General features: G+C 48.0%; 1 protein-coding gene across 1 annotated transcript in view; it reads left to right on the top strand.

The window, feature by feature from the left end:
* Nucleotides 1–1,788: 1,788 nt before the first annotated feature.
* TSHZ3 (teashirt zinc finger homeobox 3) overlaps nucleotides 1,789–17,149 on the top strand; it is a gene marked incomplete at both ends in the record, with an annotated part of 66,619 nt that continues 51,258 nt past the window's right edge. The window contains one exon of the mRNA XM_080703293.1: nucleotides 1,789–1,828. Coding sequence (XP_080559419.1) covers nucleotides 1,789–1,828 — 40 coding nt within the window. The remainder of the gene's footprint in view (nucleotides 1,829–17,149) is intronic.

The following is a 17,149-nucleotide window of genomic DNA, read 5'->3' as shown; positions in this document are numbered from 1 at the left end:
CATGCTGTGAACTTTTAAAACTTGCAAAAGCAGTCACAGAGAAAACACGAAAAGGAGACGGGACGGAAGAAGGAGGGAAACAAACGAAAAAAAGGAGTCATAAGAAAGAAGAAAAAAAAAAAAAAAAAGGAAGAGGCCGGGATCTGCGGCTCCGGGGGCGCTCGGGCGGCGGGTCCCGGGCGCCGGCTCTCCCCGGGACTGCGGCCCCCGGCCCCGCGGGGAGCCCGGGCCCGGCGCGCGCGTCCAGCGCCCTGCGGCCGCGGGCACCCGGCCGGCGGCCTCCCCCGCACCCCGCCGCGCCCGGAGTCGGCCGCCGCCGCCCCATTCCCGGCCCGAGAGCTGCCCAGGGAGACGCAATCGATCCCGCAGCGCATCGATGCGCCGCCGCCCGCGCCTCCCGGGCTCCGGCTCCCGCGCCGCCGCCGCCGCCGCGCCCGAGGGTCGCCCGCCGAGCTCCAGGACCCCCGCGCCCTCGCCGCCGCTCGAGAGTGAGCTCGAGCCGCCCCGCCGCCGCCGCAGCCCGGTCAGCTCCTCCTCCCCGCGGCCGGTCCCGCTTGGAGCCCGGCGACCCCAATCACCCAATCAATAATCGATCCCCATCACCCACACCGCCCTCAGCCCTCTCGGGGGCGCCCGGGGGCGGCGAGCGGGCCCGGGCGCTCGAGTTTCTCCTCCACCCGTCCCGCCCCGGGATCTGCGAGCGCCCGGGGGTGGGGCACCCGGCGCCCCGGGGGGCTGGAGTCGGGCGGGGGAGCGAGGTAATCCCGAAGTCAGGCGAGGAAACTTGGAGGCACCCCTCCGAAGGCGGCCCCGGAGACTGGCCCGGGAAAGTTTGCTCGGGGAAAAAATAGGGGGAAGCGGCAGCGGCGCGTCCCCGGGGAGCGGGCGGCGGCGGGCCCCGGGCGCCCCCTCACCCGGCCTCGCCGCCCCTCCCTCCTCCCGGGCGGCGGGGAGGGCAGTGCGCGCCGGGGGCCGCCGAGGTGGGGAGCGGGGCGGCGGGCGCTCGGGGCTCGGGGGCGGGGGTCCTCGCGTGCGCGCACCGGGCGGAGGCGGAGGGCGGCGCCGGCCCCCGGGCGGGCCGGGGCAGGGCAGGGCCGGGGGCGCGGCGCCCCGGTGGGCCGGCGAGTGACACGATCATCTCCTTTTCCTTTAAGCTTGCCTGTTGCCGACGCCGCCGCTCCAGCCGCGCCGCGGGCAGAAGACTGGACCGCTGAGCCCCGGGCCGCGGCGGCGGCGGCGGCGGCGCGCCCTCCGGATGCCGTGACCCCCGGCCCGCGCCGGGGCCCGGACCGGCCCGGCCCCGCAGCCCCGCGCTCCTCCTCCCTTCCCCGCGCCCGCCTTCTCCCCGCTCCCCGCCCCCAGCCCCGAACCCCGCGCACCTCGTCTGGGGACGGGGCGGGGGGGGCTGGGCCGCCGCTCCTCCCCGCCCCCTCCTCCTCCGGCCTCTGGAGCGATTTGTCAAACTTCCCATTCCGCCGGCAGCGCGGTCCTCCTCCTCCTCCTCCACCTCCTCCGCGCCTCCTCCCCCGCGCTCCTCCCTCCCGCGCCTCCCTCGCCCGCCCTCCTCCTTCCCTCCGCACGTTCGGGGATCGCGGCGGAGCGCGGCGCGGGGGGGACGCGGAGAGCCGGGGCGCAGCAGCATCCTGCGGGCGGCCGCTCTCCGGGGGGGAGGCCGAGAGCAGGCCCGCCTCGCCCCCCCGCGGGCCCGCCGCCCCTCCCTCGCGCTCTCAGCCCGGCAGCGGCGGCGGCGGCGGCGGCGGCGGCGGTGGCAGTCGCGGGAGAAGCATCATGCCGAGGAGGAAGCAGCAGGCGCCCCGGCGCGCAGCAGGTACGAGCCGCTTCCCCTGCCTCACTTCTCCTCTTCCTCGCGGCGCCCCGGCCTCTGGCCGCGGCGACCCGGCGCCTCGCCGCACTCCGCGCCCTTCTCCGCTGCGGGTGCGGAGTAACTCGCGGCGCCCGCCTCGCCCGCCGCTCCCCTCCGCCGGTGCGCGCGTCCGCCCAGGCGCCCCGAGCCCCGGACGCCCCGCCGCGTCCCGCCGCGCTCGGCGGACTGAGCCCGGCTGGGTCCCCGCCTCCCCCGCTCCCGGGCTGCCGGGCGAGGGAAGGAGCCCGAGTCGGTCTCTTTCTACGAGGGGCGGGCGGGGTCACCTGAGTTCCCCGGGACACCTTCCTAGTTCTCCCGCGGCGGGCTGGCGGGGGGGCTGTCTGGTGTCTGCCGAAGGAGATTCAGCTAGCTAGTGAGCGAGCCGGTCCCTTGGACCACCTTACTGCTAACTCGATTGATTCTTCTTTTATTGGGCCCAAACCGGGCACGGTGGTGGAAACCAGAGCACAGAGAGTCTGGGTATTGTCAGATGACTGTCAAGTCGGTGTTCAATGCTGGCATTCCCTCCACTCTTGTTTTTGCCCCCGCACCCCACTCCGGCGGCTCCCACTGCTTCTCCCACCCTCTTTCCCTCATAGCACTTGGTCCTGGGGTATGTCTGAGTACTCCTCCACTTTTCGTCCCCCCCCCCCCTGCCCAGTGTCAACTCCTGGTTAAGATTGAGATGATTTTTTTTTTCTTTTCTGGAAAAAGCATCACTGAAAACAACAAAACCCACACATATGACATTATTTTGCAATAATGTTGGTTGAGGCATGTTGCCTGGAAGAAGGATTTCTGGCCCATTGCCACCCTTGATTTGATGACTGATTGATCGCTAGTCATGCTGCTGCCTTTGATCTATTCATTCCCAATAAACATCAATAAATCACTTGCAATGTGAGGCCAAGCTCTGTGACGTCAGGAGGGCCCTGTCAGTGCAACTTCGGGGATTTGGGATAGATCGCCAAAAGGACCACATATGGGCAGATGCATTTTGATATAATGCTCAGATGTGCAGAGGCTCAGATGCTGGCCGAAGGGGAGGGTTACCTGGGGGATTCACTTCTTTTCTCTTCTTTCTTTTCCTTCCACTTCTTTTGTTTTGATGGAAGAGGGAAGGGCAGAGAGAAGGGTCAGGACATTGGTCAGGACATTGGTGCTGAGTGCTGGTGGGATCCAGGGTGGTGATGGTGATGGTGATGATAATTTCCATCAGGCCAGCCTGCACCACCAGTGGAGTTCACACATTGGCCGCACTCTGGACTCCAGACTTTTTACACACGGTGATGGAGAAGGAATGATGTTCTTTCTTCAAGAAATATGCTTGCCTGTCAGTGTTTTAAGAAAGCCTTAAGGGAAAATAGAGTTGGTTTGGTGCATATAATGCAGGTCTTGCTTTCTGTCCTCAATGTTGCCAAATTTAGAAAGTTTGAAAATCCCACTAGTGTTTGTACAGAGAACAGCCTCCCCCTCAGCTCACCTTGCTGAATGTTTTGCTCATCCTGCCTTCTGTTTGAATTCCAAGCTCAAGCAAGAGCTTATCTACGCAAAGCAAATGCCAGAACTTTGGAGGAACCCTTCACAAAGTTAGGTAGTAGTAATGACCTGGGCTTTTCCCAGTCTTTGGGGTTATTTTTTTTCTTTTCTTTTTGGATACACATTTTAAGGTATCCTGAGTGCCTCAGTCAAATGAACCATGTGTGATTTCATCCTTACATTTGGTTTAGAACTCTCTTTGTAGTCTATCTTTTCTGTTCCATCCTGCCCACCTCAGACTTCTATTTGATAACTTTTTTTTTTTTCTGAAAGTGCTAGAAAAGGGGAGGAAGCACTGTGGGTTGTATTTTAATATTTTTAAGCGACCTGTTCACTAACCTTTTTGCACCTTTAAAAAGCCAGCCAGGAAATCTCAGGTCAGTTAAGAAAAATTCATTATATAAAAACTTGACTGCAGGACTAATAGGAGATGGAAGAATGGTTTTGCTCTATCAAAATGACCCGTCAAAACGACTTTGTTTCATATTTGATTTAATTGTCTCTCTCCTGACAGGCACATTCATCAATAGCTTAATGGTCAATCAGAAGTTGGCAGCGTGAGTGCTTTCTTTCTTTCCCATACCCTGGTTTTGGATTTACTTTATCAGAATGCCTCTGCCTAATGGACCTGTGGAGGAGGGGACGGAGAATGACTGAAGGGCTACTTATTTAAGAAGAGTAGTGGGGGGGGCTTCCACATTTAGGCTGGCGATAAGTGTGCACAGGCCAATAAGTGAACTGTTTGAGGTTTTTTGTTTGTGGGTGAGTGAGAAACTTCCCATTTTTCCCTCCTTTTTTAGTTCTCACAGCTGCAAGTTATAAGGTTCATGCCTGCTTTTGTGGCATACTGGGAGTGATGACAAATTGATTGCTTTGTACTGATAGAGAGTGGGGAAAAAGAAAGATGTCTGCTGATTGGTAACTGGAAATCCAGTCCCCAGCAACCTTGAGAATACTTGAGAATTTTTTTCCCCCCTCCAAACTGAAAGGTCCGCTCAGCCATAAAAAAAGAAAAGTTGTTTTGCCAGCTTCATTAGTGTTCACCTAATTAGCTGTAAACCTGATGGATTCCTGACAGCTTTAATGATTGGAGATGACAAGCTCGACGCAGTGTCATCCAGCAGAATTAGGTTTGCAGCTAGTTTGATGTAATCAAGTTGATATTACACAGTCCTGGCTGCCTTTAGTTGTGCATTAACTCAATTTTCTGCTGCAGGTGACAAATGGGCTTTGGTACCTGGATAATCATGTCATAGGAATTAGGGCCCTTTTAATGGTCTGGGGTAGAATAACAACCACAAAGGGCTGAGAGCTGGGTAGAGCTTGCAGACTTAGTACACAGGTGCACACAGGCTTTATATCTTGGCTACATGTAACGTTGTTCTTAGGAAGGCCGAAGCAGGCTCCAGGCTCCGACTATCCCTGAAAAGATGTATTTCTGTAGTTTCGGATTTTTTAAAAATAGAAATTACACACAGCCTGGTGTCTTTTCTCAAAGAGAGAGGGGAGAGAGCTTTCTTTACTTTTCGAAGAGAGACCTGGACAGGAGTTTCCTTTCTTCAGGCATGTAATTTCAGAGGGCAGTGCGTTTGTATTGGGCAGATGTTGCTGCCTGTGAAAGCTTAGAGAAGCGGGGGTTAGCAAAGGCCAGTGTCCTTTAGGCAAAATGGCCATTATCCCTTGCTTAAAATATGACCCTCTCCTATTTGTAGTGTTTATTTTTAAAGAAGTGTTTTCTGAAATATACCGTAAACAGTTTTCGAGTAATATGCAGTGGCAGATAATATTGTATCTATTCAGATATATTTTTGAAGGAAAATGTGAAAGCATAGAAGGCTATTGCCTATGCTTTAAAAAATATCTTCAGGGAACAACTTGCTTTTTGAGTGTTTTGAGTCCTTTTTTGTTGAAAAGGAGCAGTCTTCCTTGGAGTTCCTAGGTGGTTACAATGTGAGGGGAAACCTTCAAGTGTTTTGACTTTTGTAAATGGACTTGGGCTCCCTTAGGTCTGCTCTTGCACAGAACACTGCGGGTCCCTGGCATATCAAAGGGGCTTTCACACTGCCGGTGGCCACGGGCATGCCTGGGAGCTGGCCCACTTGGTGGTGTCCAGTTCACGCCGTTGCCAAGTCCGGCTCATGTGTCTGGCAGCCCCAGAGAGAAGAGCTTTTGCCTTCTCTCTTGGAATCTCCTGGAACGTTCAGGAGGGCATCTCAGCATCGGCCTTGGGAATTTATCTGCTCTTAAGCCTGCCACGTATTTCTCTTTTGGACAGGAAGTCGCCTTTGCAGCAAGGTAGCAAAATGACTGGCTTTGGCTGTTCTGTGATTTCACCACCCCCACCTTCCTATAAAATGAGAAGAACAATGCAGATTTTAATAAGGAAAATCAAGAAGGAAGGCAAAAACAAAGGGGATGGGGTGAGGATAGTCTCACAGATGTCCACACAGGAAGGAGAATCTTCCAGAATCAGCTGCTGTGCCCCCATTATCTTGACAACTGTCAGTGAGGGCTTCAGTGCTCTCCAGGGCCACACTTGATTGTGAGCGGTTGATGTTGTCATTTTGTTCTCAGTTTTGCCTTGAGCGCACTCATAAACGGGAGCGTGATAGTCAATAACTGATGTATCAGCAGTTATTCCCCAAATTGCTTCACAAGTCTGCATTTTCCCTCTTTTTTACTAAAGATTGTTTCGTAAAGTGATTAAAATGAAAGGTGACTGCTCAGGGCCACGGAAGTGCCGTGAAGCCCAGGTGAGTTCACAGAATTAAAACCCATCCTTCACCTCCATCCTCTGCTTCTGGGATTTCCTGAAGAAGGATCACCTCGAGGCACAGTGCCTGCCCCTTTGGGGTGCTTTGCCTTTTATAGGTAGCAGTGTCGTGGCAGAGTGAGGCCTGGGCGAGGGCCGCAGAGCACAGGCAGGAAGGCAGAGGAGTTGAAAGTGCTTGGGCCTGGCACACCACAGCTGTGGTATCCAGTAATGCCTGCAGGTCACAGTTACTCCAGGTGCAGCCCAGGAGGGTTTCTTGCCGGCTCCCCCCACCCCACCCTGACCCTGTTTGTTACTGGACAAACTGTAGAAACAGCTTTTGTCTTAGAGTAAAAAAATAAAATACAGTAAAACAAAGTAGGGCCTATGTCTTCCCTTCTATGTTAGTGTCTAGCCCAGTTAAGTAGATAAGTCTCGCAGATAAAGTGTTTTCTTTGGGTGCCTCTAGCATCACCTTGTACTCCGCGGTGGAAAGAAACAGAGCAGAACAGAACTTTGGTGTCTCTACTTCAATCCTCTCAGGTGGTGTGTGTGCGCGCGCACATGTGTGTGTGTGTTTTACTTACACTCCAAATTGTGGTTTCTCTGTCTGAAGTTAAAAATGAAAGGTGAATACAATATATTGTATTTGGTAACAATGATATGGACTGGTACATCTAGACAGATAATGTGCAGTTGTAATTAGACTCAATAGACAGGCAGTCATTTTTAAATTCTTTGACACATGCATAAAATAGTCATATAATAAGATAAGATGACAATTTTATGTTAGGTTGATAAAGTGTCCTGATACATGCATTTAAATGTCTGTAAGCCTTTAAAAAAATCCAGACAGATTAATTCTAGTTTCCAGTATTTGCAGTTAGTCATTAAATTAATTTTTCAATCCCACTAAACAATGGCTATGAATATTTTTTTCCCTTTCTGATTTTTCTTACTTGAACTGTGGGCAGTGGATCTATTGACTTGATAACTTTCTTTTAATTTTTCAATATGCGTAAAATTTATGGTAGATGTGGACTTAAAACTTCAGGTCACTGTGACTAGAATGATGCTATATGCATATTTGAAAATATTTTTAAAAAATCATTAATAGAACATACTCTGCTTATGACCACATGGGTGAATAACTGACATACTCTAGATTTAGGAATCTTTATTAGAAAGATTACAAAGTGTCCTTGACCAATTATTGAATATTTTATAAGCCCCATTTAAAAAAAGAAGACATTTTTAGCACATACACTTGGTTTGATCAGCACTTCGATTCTTGGGTTTAATTAATTTCAATTCTTTAAATGATTTTACTATTTAAACCAGAATAGTTCAGGAGAATACTGGGGGGGGGCATTTTATGAAAGGTCACGTTACCTGGACTTTTTGACCATCTCTTTATTTTTTTTCTTCTCAGATATGCAGAGGTGTGACTCTTGAAGAATAATTTAAATTTGTTTGAGCTTAATGATAAATTATTAATTCATACTGTCAGGACACATGTTATTAATTATGACTGTGTTTTCGTCATCCAGAACAGCTGTTGGGAAAACAGGGTAAGTTCAGATTGTCTTTTGGAGGGAGGGTACCAGAGCGAGGAGCCTGCCCACTCCTGGCCATGTTTCTGGTCTCTTGGCTTTGAGAATAGATCACAGAGGGCGGAGTATAGGGGAGAGAGAATTTAATTCCTGACCCAGATGGACACTAGAAAATGTCAACTAATGTATATTTTTAAAAGCATAAGCCTAACTGGCAATATATACCGAGTCCAGTTAGGATTCTGAGTCGCAGGATACCTGACTTATTCCCAAGCCCTCCACCAGTTTCTCTTTCTCTCTGTCTCTGTCTGTCTGTCTGTCTCTCTGTCTCTTTCCTTTTTTCTTCCTTCCTCCGTGGTAGGCTAGAAGGTCATGTTCACACATTTTTAGCAGTAGAAAACAAAATACTCTGAATATCTTTTTTTCCCCCAAACTGGAACCCATCTATAATGGAGAGCAAAGGGCTGTTTGGTAATATACGTGCGATGACTCAAATTCATTTACTTTTGATTTCCCATCCCCATCATTAAATCTAGTCCTATGTATTCAGTTTCTTCCGAGTTCTTTGAGAAATGCATGTTGCATAAAATAGGCAATTTTTAATGAACAATTTAATGTAAATGGGTTTTGAATTTAAATTAATATTAATGAAGCCTTGAGTGAATTTATTTTGCATACGTAAAGACTTGTAAGTCTTTCACCCATGTGCTTTCTCCTTTATGTAGTAACATTAGTTGGGTGGATTAACCAGCACCTTTTAAAGATTTACACTTCAAAAAATTAAATTGGTTTTATAAGTCCACTAGCACCAACATATTATTAAGCAAAAGTGTTAACTTCATTTTAAGAAAATATACCTCGTTTCCTACTAGCCCTTCAGTTTCTACTGCCCTGGAAGCTGCCGCTGGTTTGGCAGTGCTGCTGAAGGAAATACATACCAACAATAGTTACACAATCAGGATGCTTTTCTTTGGCTTACCTCTAATGCATTATGTATCCTGGAATGATGGGAAGTTCTGTAATTAATTCTGTTAGATGTAATTGCTATAATCACTTTGATGTTACACATAATAAAGGTAATATGGTAAGCACATAAAAAATATAAACACCTTATTGTAACACTCCTGCTAAAATTCCTTCTTGTCAGGTCTGGTTTATAGACAAGTATTCCTGACTATTTTTGGTCATAGGTGACAATTTATCTGAGCTGGGTTAATTGATATTCCAAAGGAGAGGCATTTATTGGAAAGGATGGTCCTTGGCTTGGAAGGATCTCCAAGCTGGTTGCTTAGGAATCTTAATGCCTGTTTCCTTAAAGATATGGCTAATTAGAAAAGGTTTTGTCTTCCGTGGACGAGAGAGGTAAATGCTTCTGAAGTGGCCATGGCATGAGGGGAGAGTGTGGCAAAAGAGGGAAGCTGGGAGAATGATAGAGGAGGTTTCAGATCACAGGGGGTGCTGTTCAGCAGGTTTTCTCATAGTGTGGGATTATGGGAAGTGCCCTATTGTGTGTGTGTGTGTGTGTGTGTGTGTGTGTGTGTGTTTGTGATGCGTGCACACATGACAGAAAGCGAGGGCGAGCGAGCAAAGAGAGCGTAAGTGAGCATGGAGCATGTGCTTATGGGTGTGCAGAGAAGGCCACCTTTCCATTATAGTGCAATAAGGGAAATAAAATGCAGAATATTTGTTCATAATTTTTATTCTGCACACTTCATGGGGAAGATGGGAGGTGTCTAACTGTTGGATGACTTGCTAGGGTATAGGTTGATGTTGCCTGGTGTACTGAAACCTGAATGATATTTGAGACCCCACCTTACCACCTACAGCCCCATCTTTGGGGCACCTACCCTGAAGCCAGCAGACCGCCACCGGGTATCAGGGAAGTTAACCTGAGACCCCAAGCTCCTGGGATGTTTTTGAATATATGTAAATCATTCTTTACTAGTGCAGCTCCAAAAAGGTGGGAATGCAGTGGGACAGGAAACTTAACACTTATTTTTCTCCTCATGGAAATCCTAGCGCAAACTAGCATGGGGATCCATGAACACACATACTCACCTGCACCCTTTTGGAACAGAGCGAGTGTTATGAAGGTCTTAGGCCTTGTGACTCACTGACGACGACTTGACAGTTCCAGTGATAATTCCCCAGACTTATATTGTATTTTTGGTGTGTTTCAAGTGATCATACATAGAAGTAAAGTAAGAGGATGTGTGTGTGTGTGTGTGTGTGTGTGTGTGTGTGTATGTGTGTGTGTGTGTGTGTGTCTTCTTGGGGGAAGAGAAAGGTGAACAGAGATTCCCTGCATGTGTTCAGGGCCTGGAATCTGGTTCTTTGCTTTGGTGTTTGGGTGCAGACCTGGTCCCCAGGAGAGCAGAGCCTTTCTCCTGGGCCTTGGGCAGGACTGGTCTCCTGCCTACCAGGTAGGCAGGGGCTGGAGGGGAGGGTCCTGGGTCTGGGATCTGGCTTGGGCTGCAGAGCAGCAGCCATCCTTGGAGAGCAGTGACTCCCAGGCTGGTTTTGATGGGGAGGATGATAAAAGGTCTGGGAACTCCATAGGCCCCTGTAATCAGGGCCAGCGCTGACATCCTTCTCAAGTTTGACAGCTTCTTCCTTTTCTCTCCTCACCGCCAAGCCTTTCTCAACTGAATTTCCCCGCCCTCCCTCTCCCCTCTCTGCCGCCCACCCTTTCCCTCCCTCTCCCCCTTTCTGTGTGTGTCTCTCTTGTTTCATGTTCTTGATCAGTCTCAGATGCCGGGAATTATATTTTTTTCAGGCGGGAGGGGGAGTGTTGCTTTAGGTTTGTGGGTTGGGCAGGTGTGAGAGGAAGTCTATGTTTTTTTTTTCCCCCCTTTTTTTGTACTGTAGGCCTGTTGCTAATTAATGTTCCTCCATAAGATTCTGTCGGAGTTGAGTAATGTTTTTGATCTTTATGCCTGATAACTGCATACTTAATGAGATTTCAAAGCTGTGAGTGCAGCTCCCTACAATTATTGACAGATGCCTTTTCTTTGCCATTGGGTTCAGCTTCATAAATCCTCTAGCCGTAATGAGGTTCAGTAGTGCCACCCTGGCAGTGAGCTAATGAAAGGGGGAGGGTGAAGCGGCTCAGGGCTGTCTCACACATTTTTTTCCTTTAAAATTTACTATGCAGATGTCAAGCTGCGGGACGATTACTTCAAACATGCTAATTTTTATCTTGCTTTTGTGTCAGCCCTTTGCCATTAAAAAATAAATAAATAACAGGACTAACCTTACTTCACTTCATTTTTTCTTTCTTTTTTTAAGTCACATTTTTAATAACCCCTGGTGTGTGACTGCTGGGAACGTTGACATGCTCCTGGCCTTTTGCAGGTATCCAGTGGCAGAATCGTTTTAGTCTCAGATTTTTTTTTCCCACCATCGGAAGGGCAGGGGGAGGATAAAGTACAATTTCCCCAGGCCTCCCAGCAGCCTGCCCTAAGTATGCACTTGAAACGTCGGAGAATTCATTTCAGAGTTCTGAAACTAAATCCTGGTGGAGAAGAGCTGCACCATGCCAAACAGTCGATTTCCTTTTCAGCGGAGTCATACATCACTGACCCACCCTTCCCTCCTGACAGAATGACATATGTCATTTATCATATGGGCCCCAGCCAGACAACAGGGAGGGGAGGGAAGCCCAGTTCTGAGGATGCTGTCTCCTCCTTCTCCCTGTTCCTTCAGTACAGTGTGGCTTGCAGAGAAGGCGCTGCTGATTTGGCCAGAGGGACAGAGGAGAGGGAGGCAGGGAAGAGGGAGGCTAGCGCCAGAGCTGCTGGCGGATGGCCGTCTGTGGGTGTGTAGCGTGGCAGGCTGGAGATTGGCAGAGGCATAGGAGAGGTTATGTCGTTTCATATTATCTGCTAAAGCACATTGTTCAGCCTCTGACTCCCCCCCTTATTTTTCTTTCCTCCCTTCTTTTCTTTTCCTTTAGTCAAGGGAAGGGGAAAAAAAAAAGGGTGACAGGTATCATTCAAGCCAGGCTGGCTTGTGAGGGGCGGTATAAATGAATCTCAGGGCTCCTGGCTTCACATGATTCAAACGTGCGTTATTGAAGATGGATGTTCCTTAAAAAAAGATTGATGGTGGATGCCGGGCTTAGGGTGCCATTTATCATTTTGAATATTATTTAGACTTGCCGTGTAAACCTGTAACTTGAGAGTTGGACCAGCCGGGGCAGGGTAAGGGCCTGTGAGTGTGTGTGTTTCTATCGATTGGCCTTGGGTTCTCATTGCACTGACCAGGCATAAGCCCTCCCATTCATAATAGAGAAGACACCCCTCAGGAAAAAAAAGTCAGGCAGGGAAGAGCTCTTAATTTTGAATAATTTCCAAGGACATAGGGAAAATGAAGCATCTGTGATTTACACTAAAGCTAACAAGCAACTTTTTTTTTTCTCTCTCTCTCTCTTCTCTCTCTCTTTCTCTGTCTTCGCTCCATCTCCCTCTTTTTTCTCCCCCTTAAAAGCAGTCACGTAGGAAACATTAAAATATAAACAGAGCTGTAGTTGCTGAAGCCAGAATCCTTGTCTGATTTTTTTTAAACTGTGTCATGCTTAAAAAAAATCTGTATCTGAAAAGCTTAGCACAATATAACTTAAAAAAAATACTGGTTGGCTTGGTTAGTAGTGTGAGAATGAAGAAACATAGTCTTCCACATCTCAGGAATATTTCAGATAAAGAATGATCTTCTGGGGCTCCCTGCCCCTGCTCCCGGCAGCCTCTTCTCCTTTGGGTCTATGCTCTGTTCTCTGCAGCTGGGCCCCCAACCCTGCCAGGACTGATGTGGACAGCTGTTTCTAGGCCCTGCCGGTTAATCACTTCTTGGTTTTTTTCACCCTTGAGCTCTGTGCACTAGGACACCCCCACCTACTGGAAGTACTTAGGGACACAGGCTGGCAGCCACCAAGAGGGAGGCTTTGGCAGTGAGGGGCCTTGGTACCTTTGCTGCTTCCCGGCCTTGCTGCCTGGCGCCCTGGCGGAAAAGGAAAACAGAAACTCCTGATAGTGCAAACTCAATTGTCAAGCATTCTATTAAATATGTGACTTTATTTGGGTTTGCTAATTAAATTGAAGGCATCTTGTATGACTTATAGTAGGGATATTAATTTTTTAAAATGATGGGATGGAAAGTTAGATCGGAGTGTTTTTTTTTTTATCTAAAGTAATGAGGATCTAGAATTTGTGGAAGGGCTGGATGTTTGTATCTTGAAGCTTCTGACACAAACTTTTTCCTGACATGTAAAAAGCCTGCATCTGCCATGAACTGAAGCAGAAATGCTGCTTATTCACTCACCAACTCCAAGCAACTTTGTGTGTGTGTGTGTGTTTATTTTTGAAATAATTTTATTAGCAGCACGACACTTTGTGGTGCAAACAGGCATGACCTACAATTCACTTTTGGGGTTGCCCAGCTGCCACCCCAATCGGGTAGAATAACAGATGTAGCCTTTGTTGGCACCTGGAATTTTGTCCAACTTTAAAAAGATGAAACTGCTCCTTGCTGAGACTTCATGGAAGAAGACAAAACTTTGATCATCTGCCCTTGCACTTGGGCAGTGTTGGAGGTAATTGGAGTACAAGTGTCAATTCGCAGGAACAATTGTAAACACCTTTGATACAAATGGCATCATCCTATTTTTACTGATTAGAAAAACTTTGCTATTAATAGGTGCAAAGTCCATTTCAGGTATAATTGGTAAGGAACTGAGTGCACTCATGGGAAGAAACCTTGTTTTGTTTTTTGTTCGCTTTTCTTCTTATCCCCTTTTCTCAGTTTTATGGCTGGAGACATGATTTATTGCAGCCATCCATCTTGGGGGCTCATCCATCACACCCAGGTTGCTAGGAGATTGTGGCAGCAGCTGTTTGCTCTGAATCAGACAGAAAAGTTGTCAATCATCAAAGGCAGGTGAATAGCATTAGAAACACGCTATTGTCAGACGGAATAATTAATCAAAGAGAGAAAAGATAATTAAAAAGATATGACCCTTGCAAGTACTTGCTCTGGGTTGCCTGAAAAAAAAAAAGAAAGAAAGAAAGAAAGAAAAACTGCTTGGTCTTTTCTAGACACTTAAGCAGCTGAGGGCTGATAAAATATGCACTCTGCAGTGCATAGTTTTTAATTAATTGAAAAAGGTTCAACATTCAAAGACGATGCTGGAGAAAAGTCCGATTATGAACAGAAGTAATATTTATTGTTTGCATGAAGAGCTTGACACAGAGTCCAACTTTTTGTTACAAATCTTTGGTTCTCTGGTTAGTGAGAAGGAATGGGCCGGGGTCTGCAGGTGGCCGCTAGAGACCCATGTATGCTCTTTCCTTTCTCCTGGCCATCACGTTCCGTTCCAGCTGTTCTGAAGCAGCTTGGAGCCCAAGGACCTGAGTGGGGACCCTGCTAACTAGGATCAGATGTCTGTGTATGGTTCTGGTGGGTCTGAAAGAACTGAATTCCTTAGATAACAGGATTTTTTTTTAAGGTGAGAGAACTGAAAGACATACCATGAAGTTGGCCTTCAGGGTCCAGAGAGCAAGCTCCAATCCCTTCATCTCCCTCACTTCTACCCAGAACAAGCATTAGGTTCTGAAGGAACATTTAGGATTCATCTTGGTGTAGCCCCAGAAAGCGCCTTGGAGAGTCGCATCCAGAGTAATAGCCCAGTATTGCCTTCTGAAAATCCCTGGATCATAGTGTAGTGATTATTTGGGGTGCCCATTTCAGCTTCAAAAACATATTCACAGACTAGGGAAGTTCATTCTTGCTCTTTCTGAAGCTAAAATATTCTGGAGGAAATGGAAAATGTATTAAAGACAAGATAGAAAGTGGCATATCTTGAGTTGCTTTTCAGTTAAATATGCTGCAAACCCTGAAACAGATCTACTCTTTTATTTTTGGATACTATGTTTGATTTTCACACCATTCTCCTCCCAAAGAATAGCAAGACTTCTAAAATTAGCAGGAGGAAAAAGGCTTGAATATTAGAATTCATGGGAAGGAAGAAAGCAACCCTTCTCGGGGTCACTGTTTTCAGGGTGCACCAGATCGGCACATCAGTGACTCTCCAGCATTCCCCATGTTTACTGGCACTGGGGATTCATTGCTCGGAGTCCTAAGGGAGCGCACTATGGCTGCACCTCAGGATGTGATATCCACAGGCTCTCATAGTGCCCTTGGAACCCACCAGGGAAGCTGCTCAGCCCTGGCGTTGAGGTGAAAAAGAAATGAGAGACACAGATAAGCCAAAGCACCTGCCTGGCCTGCGGACACTTCCTTTGCACTGACCTGTCCAGGTGACTAGAGGAGTGTTCCTGATCAGAACTGAACCTCCAGAGGAAGAAGTGACAGTAACTACGTGGGTTCTGGAGTCAATATCTCCTTGGGAGCCTTCTGTACCCCCAGCTCAGACTGGGAAGCAGCCACAATCTGGGTTTTCTGACCACACATCAGCTGTCCTTGAGTCTGGACATTTTTCTGTGCTCTGGACACGTTGGAGATACCAGTGGGGACCTGGCTGGGGCTTCATTGGATGGCCTGGGCAGGTGAGGGGCCTCCTGTCCCCTGGTGACCTGGCTGTTTGGAGGCAGACCAGCTCATCTCAGGCCTGGAAGAGCAGTTCTCATCATCTCTTTGCCACTAATTGCTGAGAAAGCACATTGCTTAATATCAGACAAAGTAGTTCATAATGTAGATATTCTTCAGAAATGGGGAAAGGAAGAAAGTTTCCTGTAATTCGTTGGTGGTAGGTTTATGAACCCACATCTGAAAAGATGTCAACCTTTAATACTACCAAAATTAGATTGAAATTTGCTTTCCCTGAGACAAAACAAAGGGGGGAAAAAGAGAAGGAAAGTCTTCAAGTTCTGAGAAGTTGGACTGGTCACTGAGGCTTGGGTTCTGTGTGTGTGCCTTTAGGCCAGGACTTCAGAATCTATGTCTTTGGATTATGGTTTCTTTGACAAGGGAGGGGGACTCAACAAGGGTATCCTATATCTAAAGAGGTATGGCAGGATAGAGCAACCATGTTAAAAATCTATTTTATGGTGAGAAAACCTAAGACTCCACTGGCCCCTGCATGGAATTGTTATTTGAGTGTTATATCTAAGTGACTTATATTTCCCTCTTGTAGTTTGGGGAGACAGGGTGAGCTGGAAGTCATTTTGGATTTTTCTAGCTCAGTTGCCACAGGCTCTAAGCAGGCTTGGCCCCTACCCCGCTGGCTCTGCCTTGAATTAACCAGTGTGGCTCCCTGCAGGTGAAGGCATTTTGAAACACTTAAAAGACCTGGGCCTCCTAAGACGCAGTGATTATTACTCATCCACCCAAGGAAAAGCCTTTGAAAGAGGCAAGGGTTCCCATTTGCCAGAGGAGAAGATGGGGTTGCCAGTGGCTTCCATGTGAGGAAGCAGTCCCTTTTGCTGCAGCTGTTTCCTGCCTTTGTTTTTGCTGTGGACCTGTAGTGAAATGGCGCTTTCATATATAATAGCAAATATTGTGTCGGTGTAATATATGAGGATGTGGTCATGGTATTTTCTCTTGCTTTTCTGTATAAAATAGTAAAGGCAGCAAGGACTCTGCTACGTGACTGAGGTTCCTACTGAGATGGTTAGGTGAATAAGTAATAGAACAAACACATAGTCTTACTGAGCAAAGGAAAATAAATAAAATAACAGCATGTTCTTGGAGAGCAGAGGAACACGAGATTGTTCACGTTGGGTCCTGGAGCTGCAGACTCTGATGAAGTGTGAGTAGGGAGGGAGAAAGGTATTATTTGGAAACACATGTACTCTTTGTGAAAGAAGTGAAGTCTTTAACATTTCTCTGAGGAAAACATCTTTCATTACTTGATGTGTTCTGTGGTAATGATTTTTCAGTTCAACAAACAAGTACTTTTTAGCGTTTGTGGGGGAACCTGGCTGAGGTGGATGGCAGGGCCATTTTTAACAGAAGCTCCCAGGTCAGGGTGAAGGGGGCTGAACTGGTTCAGATGGTCCCCAGATGACCGTTCACTTGGCATCATCAGACAGCTTCAGACAGACACCTCTTTGGACCCTCCGAGCAGGAGGGAAATTAGCATGCTTGCATTTTGTTTATTTTTGGTTACAGACAGAATGATCGGTGGTTCTTTTGGTGGTTTGAGATGGTTTTTCCTCAAGAACCAGCTTCCTCTGCATGCTGGGAGTTTGGCTGAGGATTTGAAGGCTAAATGGACTGTTTTGCTTAAAGATGATATGAGGGGATGATGGTTGGAGAAACTGGTCAAAGTCATGGTTTTGTGATGGGGCTGGCTATTGTAAAGTAACTTGTTACAGGAGAGAGCCTAGGCCCCAGAGCCAAGTGGGCATGTGTGTGCAGAGGGAGTGGGCTGGAGGTCGGCTTCAGGCCCTTGGTGTCCTCTTGATTCTGGATGGTGTTGAAGAGCAA

This window comes from Muscardinus avellanarius (genome assembly GCF_963383645.1).
Source record: "Muscardinus avellanarius genome assembly, chromosome: 10".
NCBI lineage: Eukaryota > Metazoa > Chordata > Mammalia > Rodentia > Gliridae > Muscardinus > Muscardinus avellanarius.
The sequence above is the reverse complement of the archived record's forward strand: the minus strand, read 5'-3'. Positions and strand labels throughout refer to the sequence as shown.